The following is a 15,901-nucleotide window of genomic DNA, read 5'->3' on the forward strand; positions in this document are numbered from 1 at the left end:
AAAATTCCAGGCTAGACGGAAATAAACTGTGAGCAGGTAACCACAGCCAGTGACAGCACCTGGCTCTGCAGCCACCAAACCTTTGTGGCACCAGGTTTGAGCTGAGAGTATGCTGGGCTCTTTTAGCAGCTGATATCGTTGCTTTGATGCAGACTTTGGACAGTCTGAGGTGGACAGAGAAACTTGTAACTTGAACTTGTGGAACTGCTTCCCAGCCTGTCACTGTCATACCTGGCACAAAATAAGACTGTAGAAACCTGAATTGCTGCTAGTAAAGTCCAGGATAAAGAAGTAGAAAGGGCCTTTGCATGGTATCCACAGATGTTCAGTCAGCCACAGTGAGATGTTCAGGTCCCTGGTACACACACATGGAGAGTCCTGCTTACCCACTCCCCAGGGGCCAGGGGGGTCACCCTGGTCTTGGGGCAGTACAGATATAAAGGTCAATCAGGGAATAGGGAGGGAGTGGCTCAGGGACATAGGAACAGACATAGGAAGGAGCCAATGGGTTTTTAACAGCTTTGAGGGAAGCTTCTTGTGTCTCCCTAACTTAGGGGATGGCCCCCAGGGTCCCCTTATAAGACTTTTCTTTCTAACAGTTTCCCAAAATTTTTACATTTCCATCAAAGCTGAAACTTTTGAGAACGTCGTGGAAGAGCCAGTGTGATTTTAAGTTTCTGCTACAGGGAAAATTGGGGAAACAGCCTCTCTTTGTGCTTTCATTTCTTGCCAGGACATGCCAACTAGGCTGACTGAACTAGCTGGAGTTTGCTTTACAAATCTGGTTCTCCTTCTGGCTGGGTTTTGCTTGTGTTTTGGAGGTGAAAAGTTTGTGCTGTGCAGCAGGATGTGAGTATTGCACATTACCAGAACCCAACCAAGGCAAACAAGACACCCACGCTAGAGGCAAAGTCAGACATCTGTTGCTTTGTATACCTTCTCTCCTAAATTTTCATAGACAAGTATTTCTGCTTTCTTTTCCTTTTCTTTTTTCCTTTTTTTTTTTTTTTTTTTTTTTTTTTTTTCAGTTAGGAGGCATACCTAAAGATCTGCCAAAAATGCAAGGTATCATTAAGTACAAGTAAATAACTCTTGAGGTGGCTTATTCTCCACCTTCTCCTGTTAGCCTTTCTGCAGTGATGGTTGCAGACATTCAGATAGTCCCTCAGCATGTCTGATTTAGGTGAGTGCCTTAGATGTGGATGTGTGTAGGCATTTTCTTTCCCAACTGCCTCCTCACAGAGTGTCTTGATGTCACAGTTGGTTTTCTCACCTCCTGCCTCTCTAGTTTCTTGTTACTTTGCTTTCTTTCCCTGGAAACTTTTCATTTCAGAATGGGAGAACCAGCATCCTAAAGACGTGATACAAAAGAAAAAAAGTGTAAAACAAATGCTTTTTTAAATGTTTTAAACTCAGACTGAAGGAATGATGGGATAAGAAGTCAGGAATGTCAATGTGGATTTGGCCTAAGCCTTCACTTAATGTTTGAAATATCTTTCCAAGATCATAGGTTACTGAACGCAGTCTGTTTGGACTATAGTCCTAGAAAGCAGAGGGAGAAACATTGCCAGCCGTTTTCCAAATTCAGTGCCTCGGCCAGACTTGGCAAATTGTGATGTCCAAAGCAGGATGTCAGCAGATTGCCTTAATAACTCTGTGCAGTTTTCAAATTCCTATCTGGTTACATGGCCTGTAGAAGGATAGACAAAGAGTTGCTCATTTTAACACTAATTGTATAAAAGTCTTAAGTCTTCTAACAATATCATCATTGTCCCTCTTCCAGCAAATGCCTGTATGCAACTGACAACAATTTAAATTGTCAACATTTGATGTATCCAACTTGCATTAATGACTATTGGATATTGGGAGGAAATTCTTCCCTGTGAGAGTGGTAAGGCCCTGGCACAGGTTGCCCAGAGAAGCTGTGGCTGCCCCATCCCTGGAAGTGTCCAAGGTCAGGCTGGATGAGGCTCTGAGAAACCTGGGCTAGTGGAAGGTGTCCCTGCCCGTGGCAGGGGGTTGGAACAAGATAGTCTTGCAGGTCCAGACCAAGTAATTTTATGATTATATGCAATAATTTGCTTTAACATGGAAAGGGTTAATACGAAAGACTTTTTTTTCTGTCACCATTGGCTGCTAGAAGAGTATGTGTAGACAGTTTAGCTGATGAATGTTTTGTTGTTTGTTTGGGAGCTCAGGTTTTCTCTCAATGTTTTTTTGTCAGGGGACTGAAAGGAAGTTTTATAAACCTCACAGCAGTCACAGGCTGGGAAATAAGAAACACTTTTTGTAATTGAAGCTGTAGAGAAAAATAGACTTAAGGGAATACACAGTATGGAAGCTGTGTCCATAGGTTGTTTGAATAGCTGTAGCCCTAATTTTGTGTTTGCTTTTAGAGACAATATCCTCAGGTTTGTGAACACATCAGTAAAAACTTTGTCTTACAGGGCTATGCAGCTTTCCTTGATTCAATTAATTCTGTTAATAAGACAATTCAGTTAAAAAGATGCAGAAATCCAGCAGGTTTAGTTTTGAAGTACCAAAATGTTCTGTTTGTTAGCTCTCTTTAGTTGTGTGGGAACAATGCAGCCTATCAATAAAAAAAAAAAAAAAAAAAAAAAAAAAAAAGAGATATCTTTCTTTAATCTTTAATGCTTTACTGTCTCCTGGCTATCTCTTAACCATGTACTGTTACCATACACATAAGGATCTAAATTTTTGTCTGTAGCCCAGTGTTGGAAACAAAATTTGACAAGTGAACACTCACCTAAACCAATGTATCATTGTTTGGGTGAGTCATATGTTGCTACTCATTCATGTGGCCTGAAAATGTGGTTTGCTGATTTGTGCTGCAAGGGATCAGATCCATTCATTGGGTGATGGCTTTCTAAAATTGAAAGAATCCTGAAGAAAGCTAGATAGGAAAGATTGATTTTCATTCCTTTAGATCTCTTAGATAAAGGTGGTGTTTTCTTCTCTGTCTTGCTCAGCAATGAAATGTGCCTCACATCTGACGTACAACCACTGCCACACAGCCTGTGTGAAGAGCTGTGAGAATAATACCAAAGTCAGTGTCTGCAAGGATTATCCCACGGAAGGCTGCTTCTGCCCAGAGGGAAAGGTGATTTTTGGTGACAGCTGTGTTAGTGAAGAAGTCTGCACTCAGTGTGTCAGCGAGGACGGCACACACCACCAGGTAACTACATGCACAGCAACCTCTGGCAGTGGATGGGATTCACAGCTTTGAAAGTAAATCTATTTTCCCTTTGGATACTTTATTTTCTAGCTTAGTTCCTCCTAATCTGCTGGCTGTCAGCCCCATTTAGCTCCCCTAGTGTGAAATTGGCTGGGACTGGATATAAAGATCACAGCTGGGATTGTACAGACCTGGCAAGGCATGACAATTCCATGTGGAGGGGTGTGTAGAGGAAAGAGAGGAAGAGTGATGGCATAAGTGAATATTTACCAAGATAAATGTCTCAATTTAGCAGACTTTTATTAGTAATGACAATTTAATCATAAATCCTTTACTTAAAATATCTTGTATTGTCTTTGCAAAGCTCACTGAAATCCTCATGAGGGGCAGTGGAGAGACAGGCATCAAACTCTTCTCTCTGTGACTAGGGACAGGACCCAGGGGACAGCTGGAGCTGGGTCAGGGGAGGGTTAGGGTGGATATCAGGAAAAGGTTCTTCTCCCAGAGGGTGCTGGGGCACTGCCCAGGCTCCCCAGGGAATGGTCACAGCCCCAAGGCTGCCAAAGCTCCAGGAGCATTTGGACAGTGCTCCCAGGGAGGCACAGAGTGGGATTGTTGGGGTGTCTGTGCAGGGCCAGGAGCTGGACTCGATGATCCTTGTGTGTCCTTTCCAATTCATGCATGAAATATTTCCAGTGATTGGTGGGGAGTGGTGAGACCAAGTCAATGTTTTGTCAAGTGGTAGTTTGTCTGTATATATTTTTTTTTTTTTTTTTTTGAAGAGAATTGTTCCTTCAATGAAATTAATCATTTTGGTTTTACTGAAAATCCACTTTGCTTAGCTAAGGCAGCCCTCTCTGTGGCAGTATGGGATTGGGAAAAGCTGTGGATACTGGGTGACAGACTGCAGTGAAAGACACTGTTGATTCCAGCATCACGCAGTGCGTGTGTCCCCTGGTCCCCTGTTCCAAGTAGGAGGGGTGGTTCCTCTTCTCTCCCAGCTACTCAGCTCTTAGAATTTGCACATAAATCAGCCAGCCCTCTTCAATCCACATTTTTGTTACAGGATTTGAAGGAGAAGGGACTTTAATTGCAGTGTTTTATGGGCCCTAGATCCTTCATGAGATTTTTGGGGAGGATCAGCTCATGTAGCCATTTTGCCTCTCCATCATTGCAGGCTTAGCTTTGTGAGCAATATAATAGACCTTTGGGTCAGGATTTCCTTGAACTCCTTCTTTTTTTTTTTTCTGGTGTTCATTCCTCTGTTCTTTTCTACCCTAGATTGTGTTTGGACTTACAGGATTTTAGTCCCAACACTCACAGGGTGGCTTAAAACATGTAACTATCTTTGAGTATATGTTCAGTATGCTTAGATTTGTCCTTTTTTTTTCCTTCCTATCTCTAAAGGGATCAGCAGAGTATTAGTTTTAAACCATGCTCCAGAGTTTTCCAGATGGCAGCATTTTTTTTTTTTTTTGTGGCATCCTGACCTGCTCTACATGTTCTCACCCGGAACCTGGATTGGTTGTGCAGGTTAAAATGTCTGATAATGCAGCCTTCCACTCTTACCTCACTATTCACATGGGTGTTAAATAGTTTTGTGTGGATGACTTTGACTGCAGCTTTAATATCAATGATTTCCACTCTCCTGTGAAGGAGCAGTGATTGAAAAATTATTCTCTTTACTGGTGGTTTCTGAATGTGCTCATTGCTCCCAGGTAGTCACCACAGGGATGGGTTTGGTATTAGAGGTGATACAGTGCTTTTCCAGCCCTCAATCCACTGCAGAGTCAAGTTATGACACTCCAAAAAGTATTAATATAAAAATATGCACTATTTATTTCTCTGTGTTGAAGAATTGAGAAATTCAACACAGAGAAATAAATAGTGCATATTTTTTAGAGCATAGGAAATTCTTCTCTGTGTTGTTAATTAGGGAAAGCAGACACTTCTCTGTATTTCCCAAAATAATGCTGTTTCCCTTATTACCACTGAACATGCAATCATGGCATGTAGTAGCACCAGTCCACTGTTACTCACAATAGCCTGAAATTGCATTTATATCTGAGCATTTTTGATGCTTAAAACAATAGAAATTCCTTGTCCCATCCATGCATTCTTTACATCTTTTGCTAAATTGGCACATGACAGTCATTGCAGAATCATGTGTCCCCTTAGTTTTTTACTGTTAAGAGAGCAACCAACCCTTCATAGATAAATCTTCATAAATTTTCTGATTTTCCAGGTTAATGTTACTCATCCTCACCCACTCCCATCCTCCCAATCCCATCATACCAGAGCATGGGATTGCTGTGTAACACTCTGTTGGGGTTTTTCCTTCAGCACATGGAAACATGGATTCCTGAGAATGAGCCCTGTAAGATCTGCACGTGTCTCGATAACAAGAGGATAAACTGCACGCTCCGACCCTGCCCGACTGTCCAACGTAAATTCAGTATTATTCAATACTATTAATTCATATTATTCAAAGTTAGCTCTGTGATAGGACTTGAATTGATGTTCTGGTTCCTGGCTTCCTAGTTCTTACGCAGACTTGTTTCATGGATGTTTTCTCCAGCTGTCCAGTGTGGTCCATGTGAAGTCGCTCGCCTGCGCAGGGGCCCTGGCCAGTGCTGCCCTGAGTATGAGTGTGGTAGGTTCTTGTAAACTCTTGGAATCTTCTTGGTTTGTACATTTACCAGATATTTGTAAGCTACACAGTCCCTTAAAAAAAATTATTAATTCAGTGCTGCATTTTTGAGACCACTGAATTGTTGTACAATCATCCATGTGGAAAACCAAGCAGCTCCTAAGGATATGAGTCTCTATTCACTTCCAACTTTGTCTCTCTTTCTGCAGTAGAAGAAGAAGGAAATGGAGCAATTTTTTTTGTCTAAATGACTTTAGAATGTTTTTTTTCTCAAGCATTTATTTTTGCATCATCTATATTTGCCTAATAAATATAACATTAGAACCTTAATCCCCATAACCCAAGCTTGAACTCTTCTCTAAGCTAATTTGAAAACAAACTTTGACCTGTTGAACTCTAATGTACTTCGTATTTTAAGACTACAACTGAGTGTGAGTTTAATGGGGATGTGTGTGTGTGTGTGTGTGTTTTCTTGAGGACTAAGTAGGTGTGGTTTTAAACACTCTGAATTTCTGCTCTTAGTGTGTGACCTGGTTTCCTGTGATTTGCCTCCTGTCCCTGTCTGTGAGTTTGGCCTGCAGCTTGCCCTGACCAACCCCGGAGAATGCAGACCAAATTACACATGTGGTAAGATCATTTTTCCTAGCAGGGAGTGACACTGGAACACTGCATTTGAGCAACACTGACAACTTCCTTTAGGCATTATTTCCCCCGCCCTCTGAAAGGTTTAATTTTGGTGCCAATGGATGTTTAATGATTTCCCAGACTTGGCAGAAGTGTATTGCTGGCACTTGGAGTGCACTTTCAAATTAAGGGCAAGAGAAACACTTTACTCTTGGATGTGTGTTCTCTGACCCTGATGCTTATTTTATAAATCTTGTTTGTGTATGAGACAAGAATTTTTTTTGGCAGGGCAGAAGCTTTTGAGTTCCCGAACCAGAGCCTTTTATATCTGCATTACTCCTCAGGCTTTAAGCACATTTATAACGTTTTGTGGTGGTGATTAATGCCTTGCTGCCAGAGAACTATCCTGTTCACTGGCAGTACTCTGAAAATCCATGAGCTTGACATGGTGTCCACCTTTTCCTGCCAGCCTGCAACAGGGAAATGTGCAGCTCCACCCCAAGCCTTTCCTGCCCGTCACACCGGACGCTGACCGTTGTCAAGACCGAGTGCTGTGACAAATATGAGTGTGTCTGCAGCTGTAGGAACTCCACAGTGACCTGCCCTCTGGGCTATCTCTCCCAGTCTCTCACCAATGACTGTGGCTGTGTATCAACCACCTGCGTTCCAGACCGGGTAAGGGACCTGAAATATCTTTTCCATGGATGACAGTGTCTTTTCCACGTGGAGCGGCAGCACCAGAGCAAGCAGGCAGCCAGCTAGATATGAATAAACCCCCAGTGAGACTGATTGAAAGTGATGCCAGGGCACTTTTAATTTACAAGTGCCTGAAAGAAACACACTATTAATTCATACTGTTGCTTCTTTTATTACAGTAATTTATTTTGACATACAGTAATTTAAATTGACAAACAGTAAATTTTTTTGTAACTTTGAGATAATATTAAAAAAAAACCATTTGAAACTTAAAGGTTACTCAAACATTAGGCATTTCAGAGGTGATTTTTGTTTTCAGGTAACACTTTGGGACCACTACCATTACTATATATTCTTCCAATCCCATACTAAATTTATTGACATATTTGGTACACCTTAGACCTAAAATTCCTTGTGCTCATTGATTATCTTTGTTTCTGTCTGAGAAGGTGTTGTGTCTTTTAAGAACTATATGAGCACTTTTAAGTTTTTGCCAAATTATGACTCTGCAGAAGCTTCACCAGGGTATATTTTTCTTATTTTGCCAACCTTTTATTAATTTGTTACATTATGTTAACCTTTAAGATAAAGTTGCTTAGAGGAGAGGTTGCAGGGCAATGTAACTGTTTCATTCAACCTGGACATAGGGTTACCCTGTCTTGCAGTACAGGGCATTACCTTTTATTGTCCATTTCCAAGTAGTTCATGACCTTGCATAATTAATTTGATGTCTCTGAGGCTTACTTGCTCTAGCTATAAAAATAAATGTTCTCTCTTTAATACCAAGCTGTAAACTTAATAATAGGAAGTTCAATATAAGGGATGGCTCTGCTTTTTAGGGGTAGCTGTGGTGGCCAGAGGATACAAGAGGATGAAAGCTTTTAGCTCCAAGTAGGATCTCTTCAGATCAGATGGTTTAGCTGGAAGAAGTTTTGTCTTCAAGGCTCCTTCTAGAGGACTTACTATTTATTATCCCTAAATATTGTGTCACATTATACTTACAGGGAAACCGAGACCCTAGGCAACTCCACCAACTGCAGATAAAACTCTCCAGTTTATTTTCTGTAAAACAGTAGCTTTGTACTTTTTTCCTTTCCTCAACAGACTGGCCACAATTTTAAGACCTGTAGCATTTCTAAGGGATTCAAAATATTCAACAGAATTTATGGTTGGTTTCACACCTTAAAATGCAGACTTTTGGAGCCAGCAGTGTGCCCTGACAGCAGCAGTGTGCTCTTTTATGTATTAATTATTGCATTTAACAGGTGTGTGTGCACAACAACATAGTCTATCCTGTTGGGACAACCTGGGAAGACGGATGCAGGGAATGCTCTTGCAGTAGTCTGAGGGATGATATTACAGGACTTCAGATGGCAGAGTGTCATGACAAAGAATGTGACACGTTCTGCTCTCGGGTAAGTAGCACATAAAATAATGCATTACCCAGCAGAGCCCTGGTGGGGACCTGCAATGATCCCTTTTAAGCCTCCTTGTTTAGAGAGTGACCAGAGAAAATTAGAAAAATAAGTGTTGTAGCAATGGATTATCTTGGGAGCAGAACCTAAGAACATGAGTCTGAACATTATTGACTTTTAGAGTTATTCTTTTAGGATTGCATCCTGCTGCCAAGAAAATCAGTGACAAATTTATTTTACATTTTGATAGAGGAAAAACTTCATCCTGAAGTATCTGTCACTTACACCACTTGCAGAATAAGTGTTCATGATGTCTGAAGTTCAATTGCAGATGTCTGTTCTAGCTCAAGTTCACTTTCTGAAGTTCCCATTTCAGCTCTGTCTGTTGCTAAGTTCTGCCTATTGTAGCAGTAATGACATCTCATGCTGGGACCTTTATTGTGCTTAGACATCTGCTACAGCCTATAAAACCCTGTGGTTTACTTTTGGAAGCCTGCAAAGGAAGTGTGAGCCACTTTGTTCTGTTGACTTAGATGGTCAAACAGGAAAAGACAGATAATTGGTACAAAGAATTGGTAGAGGAATGTGATTTAAGCCAGATATTAGGAAAAGGTTCTTCTCCCAGATGCTGGTTAGGCACTGGCACAGCTCCCCAGGGAATGGTCATGGCCCAAAGCTTGGCAGAACTCAAGAAGTGTTGGCACATGGTGGCATTGTTGGGGTGTCCTGTGCAGGGCCAGGAGCTGGACTCAGTGGTCCTTGTGAATCTTAAGTACTGCATCATTCTCTAGGACCAACCAAAACCCCCTAATCCATTAGGAAAAAAACAACAAAGCAAGTTCAGAGTTTGGTGAGTAAGTTTGAGAATGCCAAATGCAGGAAGAACCATGAGAGTAGATGTGGGAGTTTTTACCTGTTACAATACAATCACTTTAGTTTCCAGGTGTAGAAAAGACTTGTCTATATTATGGCAATTTTTATGAAATATTAGGTCTAAAGCATCTGGCTATGTTTCAGCTCATAGCAATAATTTATCAATAATTTGTTATTCCAATAAAATCTCATTAATGCAGAGCTACAGTTCCTTGACATTGCAGCATCAAAAAAAAAAAAAAAAAAAAGATCTGGTTAAAAACACATAAAAAGACTTGGTGGAAATGATGCCAGTTCTTCATGGGAATTTGTCATTTCTTCAGCTCCTTTAATTGTTATCAAGGTTGTACAATGAAAACTGTAACTGTTAGACTACCTGGATAGCTCAGATTATTTTTTTCCTTTGCTTACTCCTGATTCAGTGGCTATACATATCAAGGACATCAGCAGTGCTGTCATCCAGTTTGAATGGAAGTTAAAATTATTTTTCAGTTCAGATTAGATGGCATTAAAAGTTTTATTGATATCAAATGCATACTTTAATCATGAATCATTACTAAGATGATGTTTAGAGTCTTTGCTGCTCCTGGTTATTAATATCATTATCAGGTGTTAAAGTTGTGCAGTATCATTTTTGACAGTGTCATCTGATTTCTGTGAAAACAGCTTGGAGGTTTTTTTATCTTGCTACACAAAAAAACCAAAAAAACCAAAAAAACAAAACAACAAAAAACAACCTAACAACCCCATAACGTGTACTAGCTCTTGGATTTTTACTTCTCTTTAGTTTGCCATGCAGAAAGTTGCATCTGATACTTCAGATGCTTCAGAAATGTATTTAGCAGATAAAAGTAATGTAAAACCAAGTGCTCAACAGCACAACTTTTCTCACAAAGCTGGGTCAAGGTCTGGCATCACATTTTATGATGTTATATGAAATAGACTTCCATATCAAAGTCCATTGATTATCAAGGTTTGCTAATGTGCATAAAGGGAGGGAGCAGTTGCAAATCCCTCAGTAATTCACTTTGACCAAAATAAAATTATGTTTAATTTAACAGGCATTTTTCACATGAACAAGATTATGTGACAGAACATCTTTGTTTGAAATCTGTGATGAGATCAGAGTTATGTTTTGCCCCTTGGAGACTGCCTGGCTATTACATATAGAATATTTTATTTCTAATTAGATTAAAGCTTTTTGCTTTCTTGCTTTTTTTTTTTTTTTGCTTTCTTAGATATTTCACTGTTTCAGTATTAACTTTAGGAGATTAGTATGTATTAAAAGTGAGAATTGGGATTCCTGTTGTTTCTGTGGGTTGGGGGTTTTTTGGCCTATTTTGCTTACAAGATTTTTCTTTAGTAACAGAGGGCCTACTGTTCAGTTTTCATGCTGCTTATTTAGTTTTCCATAAGTAGGTGTTAGACTTAGATAAAATACATAATCTCTAGTGTTGCATAGTAGTTTTGTTATCTTTGTAGAATTTTTTTCGAATGCCTTTTGCAGGTGAACTGTTGCTTTAAACTGTGTTGGACTTGTCAGTGCTGGGTTAATGGTTCAACTTGATCTTAAAGGGTTTTTTTAACTTAAATGATCCTATGAAAAGATGAAATGATGAGTCAAAACAGGTCCCTGGACTGCATGTCTGAGCTACCTGCATCCTCCCTCTGCTTAAACACAGATGTGTGAATGTGCTCAGACTGAATCCTACCCTTGAATTTTCTGGACTGAGAAGGGCAGTTGTGAGTACTGATCAACCTCCCAGATGCCACAAGAGCAATTTTTACCTTTAATTTGTTATTGTAAAATACTTCTATGTATATATAAAAAAGGGTTTTTATAAAAAATTATTGAAAACACCTCATAATTATATCTGTCCTTTTTAAAACTTTCCTTTTCATAAAAGGTCGCTAACATTAAATATCGATCCTAAAAGAAGATGTTGGGATGGATGTTCTTGTTTGACTCTTCTTCCTGGATAAGGAAGTTCTTTTCTTTTCTTTCCCCCTGCAGGGCTACAAGTACATTGTGCCAGAAGGGGAGTGCTGTGGGAGATGTCAGAAAACTGCCTGTGAGGAGCTGCACTTTTGGCCTCGGGGTGATGAAGATCCTCCTTTGCATGAGGTGAGGCACCAGTGGGATTTGCGACACTTCCCCTCCTCTCAAAAGCCCCTGGAATTCTTTTGTGTTCCATGGAAGGAGATGAAGATGTTACCAGCTTTTTCTTCTACACATCAAGCATCACTGAGAGACAATGTTTTTGGTATCCTGTGACCTACCCAGTCAATTCCCACCTGTGAATCCTCCCCACCCTTTTCTAGGCCAGATATTTTGTGTACAATTGCTAATTTCAGCCATGGTAGCTTGAAGGAATGTTCATTGGGTATAATGCCTCCCTGGCTGTCAGCTAATTGTTTAAATGATCCCAGTTAATTTGTATTGCAATCTGCTGCAGTCTTAAAAAAAGAAGCTTGTTAAAGTGTCATTTTGCAACCTGCCTTTTTCCTTGTTTTAGCATGAGGATTTCTTAATGTGGATCACTGTACTTTTCTGCTTCATCAAACAAGCCTTCAGAAGGCCTATTTTTGTGTCCCACTGTCTCTCACTGGCTTTTTTTTTTTTGTCCTAACACATTACTAATTATACTCTGCAATCTCTTCCTTGCTACGTCCTCTTGAAACTCTTCTGTCATTAGTGAAGAATTAAGCATTTAACCCACTAGAAGAATGTGTTTCCAAAATTTCTGAGCAAAGGTGTTTGACTGCGGCTGGGGATCTGATCTTGGGTTTTGCTGTTCTTGAAGTGTATTCAGAGTTGTAACAGTGAAGGAACTAAACTGCAAAGCAGTGAGAGCTCCTCCCAGCACTGAACTGTGGCGGCATCTTCCTCCTGGCTGCTGTTCCCTGTCTGTTCCCACAAATAGCGCCTGAATTTCCCACTTTGTCTGGCCTGTGGGTGATGATAATAAGAGAACTATCAACAGGATCTCGTGTTTTCTACATTTGCAAGTGTTTCAGGTCTAGAGCCTGTTGCTAAAACTTCCTTTGGGCTTAGCAGAGAAGATTTGCAGCGGGTTGCAGCAGAAAAAGGGGCTGCTCAGCTGCAGTGCAGTGCAGCCAGTCACCAGGGAATAAATGCAGATTTGACTCCAGTTAGGAGTACTTTTCCTTCTTCATGTTATTTGACCTGTCCCTTTTGAAGGATACTCCTTTAATTCTTACTCTCTACAAACTCAGCATGCTCTATGAACTGATTGCCACAGAAAGGGTTTATGGAGGGCTATTGAGTGACACTGCTCCAAATGAAGTAAATGTACTTTTGGCAAACCAGCATCTGGCTGGAGTGGCCTTCCCTCTATCCAGGGGCACAAATTTCCCTCTATCCAGGGGCACAAATATCCCTCTATCCAGGGGCTGCTTGTGTTTAATCCACTCTCAACTTCCCCTCAGGTCGGCACAGAGTGGCGATCCCCCTGGAACCGCTGCATTATCAACGAGTGTGTCCGAGTGAACAACGAGGTTTTTGTGCAGCAGAAGAATGTGTCTTGCTCCCAAATGGATGTGCCTGAGTGTCCAGAGGGAACTGAGCTGCGCTGTGACCAAGTGATCGACTGTTGTCCTTCCTGCAGATGTGGTAAGGTTTGAGGCATGGCAAAGGGGATCACTCCAGTGTGAATTGTTTCATGCAGTGATTTTCTGGTTCTCAATAGCAATTGGAAAAGTGTGTGTTTTTGAAGCACAGCCCCACTTTGAAGGGGTCCTGTGGAATTCAGACACTGAGTACTGAAGCACCTGCTGCTGCACCCAAAGCTCCATGGGCAAAAGGGGAGGGGGGATTCTGCCTTCCAGGGCCTGAAGGGAGCCCACAGGAAGGATAGAGAGAGACTATTGACAGGTCCCTGGAGTGTCAGGACAAGGGGGAATGGCTTCACATTGACAGAGAGCAGGGTTAGATTGGGTATTAGGAAGAAATTCTTCCTTGTGAGGATGCTGAGGCCCTGGCAGAGGTTGCCAGAGAAGTTGTGGCTGCCGATGCCTGGCAGTGTCCAAGGCCAGGCTGGATGTGGCTCTGAGCAACCTGGGCTAGTGGAAGGTGTCCCTACCCATGGCAGGGGGTTGGAACTGGATGCTTTTTAAGGTCCCTTCCAAGGCAAGCCTATGATTCTATGACTACTAACATAGTCTTGACTCAAAAGTCTAAATCAAAATATTTGGGTAATTGGCCTCAATCTGGGAAGACTCACAGTGATGTTTAGTTGACAAGTGTGCGTGCAACTACAGGATGAGGAAGGAGCAGTAGGAGGAGGAGAGGATATATGCTCTCTAAGTTGCAGAAAACCAGAGTTCATCTTCTGAGAGTTTGAGGCTTGAACTGGAGGGGAAAGTTTTATTATGTTCTGCCATGTACTTGTTCAAAAAGAGCTCAGCCAGAGATATTTTTATGCAGCATCAAGTATAGCTCTGACAATTTGTTGCCTTTCAAGGTATATAATGTAAAGGAGCTCAATTATGCCTCTTTACAGTGAAACTGCATACAAATTTCTTCAAACTGGAACTGTACTGAGTTAAAAAGCATAACTGTGGTTGATTAAATCTTGGAATTGTCATTATAATGGTAATGCTAAGTGGAATACTTTGTTCTTTTTCAGTGTCCCTGAATGGTTGTCCTTTGAATGGCACTGTTATTGGGGTAAGACACAAATTCCTCTTACCTTTTGAGATGGCAAGATATTTCAATATATGAATGAGCTTTTGAAAGACACACACTTGTCAGAATATACACACACACAGAGAATACAGGGCAGTTTTTTTTCCAGATAGAATCTCTGCAAGGAAGGTCTTGGAGTAAAAGCAGTGCCAGGGGTCTCAGCACATCTGTGTCCAGCTCCTGACTCTGCCAGGGTCTTCCTATATGACAAAGAGCATCTCTGCAGAATGGGGACAGCAATGTTTCCTTATCTTGAAGGATGCTTGGAAAGAGTGCTTAAAAACTGTGGTAATCTGCATTTTGTAATGGTTTGCAGACTACCAAACACACAGGAAACTCTCTATGAGGGTTAATCTCCCTAGTGATCCTTGACCACTTTGGGGAAGCAAAACCTTCCCATATTCTGCTTAGAGGATAAGGCAGATTAAAGCAAGGATGGAGACTTCCTCCACCTGTGTGGAAGGAGAGGTATCCCTCCTTGGCTATTAGAAAGAACAGGAAAACTGAGCTTCCTCCCTGTTTGACCTCTTTTCCCTTTCAAGATCCCTGCTGATATGCCCTGTGAGGAAATTTGTTCTCAACTGCAAATTTAATGGATAGATTAAGACATGTTTAACCCAGCCCATGATAGTGGGAATGATAGAAGTTAAGCATCTGATCTCATTTATGCCGCATTTATCTTTGGAGAGCTCTGTCAATTGTCCATTGTTTCCCTAAATCCACATTCTGGCAGCATCTCTGGTGTCAAAGAGCTCTAAATATTCTCACCATCCCCCGGGGAAACAGGTTCTTTTTAGTAATTTAACCTAACTTTAACCTACTCATTCCTGCTTTGTCAACATGTGTCTTACTTTTTCATTTATTTTAAAGTAAATGTACTCAAAATTTATATTTATATTTATATTTATATTTATATTTATATTTATATTTATATTTATATTTATATTTATATTTATATTTATATTTATATTTATATTTATATTTATATTTATATTTATATTTATATTTATATTTATATTTTAGTGGTGTGGCAGAGAGAACGTTTCTCCATCGATTTCTTGTGGTGTGGATATTTTTTTCATATTTTTTTTCTAAGATGATACAGGCATATCATCAAGCATCCATCATTCTGTGTAGACATGACTTCCCTGTAGAATTAAATCCAAGGAAAAACTCTTGGTTTTTCTTGTCAGAAAAGAAAAGCTTTCTTGTCAGAACGCTGGTTTAAAAGTGATAAATTCTGGAATAATCTACTTTCTCTTTGATCCCTCTACTTGTTTTCCTCTATTGTATGTTGTCAGAACTAGTTGGCATCCTATAAAGACAATATTTGTAGGGAATGTCAAGCAGGATGGTAATTAGCAGCTCTTGCCACCTTTTCTTATACAGAATTATAAATTCCATATATATATAATTTCTGTATTGCAAACCAAAGCTGTTTCCAGTTGTGTGCCGTTCTGCCATGACCAACTAATTTTTTTCTCCTCCAACAATATGTTCACCTGATCTGGCAAGTAAAGTACTTTTTCTTTCTTCAAGCATTTAAAAATATTTACAAATAAATTAAAATGAAACTTAAGCAAATTTTGAAACAGAATGTCATGTTGAAGGCAAAATGAGAAGTGTCTGTGTTTTGAAAACTTAAAAATAAAATGTCTCAGCTTATGCAGTAGTGAAAAAAAAATCCTAAAATTTCTAAAACTAGCTTCATTTAATGACTTACCATAAGTTAATTAGGT

At 40.3% G+C, this 15,901-nt stretch overlaps 1 protein-coding gene across 2 annotated transcripts in view; it reads left to right on the forward strand.

The window, feature by feature from the left end:
* VWF (von Willebrand factor) overlaps positions 1-15,901 on the forward strand; it is a 116,560-nt gene that overhangs the window by 85,770 nt on the left and 14,889 nt on the right. For both annotated transcript variants that reach the window (NM_001256234.1, XM_030289102.4), the window contains 9 exon segments: positions 2,991-3,196; positions 5,540-5,642; positions 5,775-5,849; positions 6,369-6,473; positions 6,940-7,145; positions 8,432-8,581; positions 11,469-11,579; positions 12,905-13,088; positions 14,104-14,144. In NM_001256234.1, the coding sequence (NP_001243163.1) occupies positions 2,991-3,196; positions 5,540-5,642; positions 5,775-5,849; positions 6,369-6,473; positions 6,940-7,145; positions 8,432-8,581; positions 11,469-11,579; positions 12,905-13,088; positions 14,104-14,144 (1,181 nt within the window).

Source organism: Taeniopygia guttata, chromosome 1A, assembly GCF_048771995.1.
Source record: "Taeniopygia guttata chromosome 1A, bTaeGut7.mat, whole genome shotgun sequence".
Lineage (NCBI taxonomy): Eukaryota > Metazoa > Chordata > Aves > Passeriformes > Estrildidae > Taeniopygia > Taeniopygia guttata.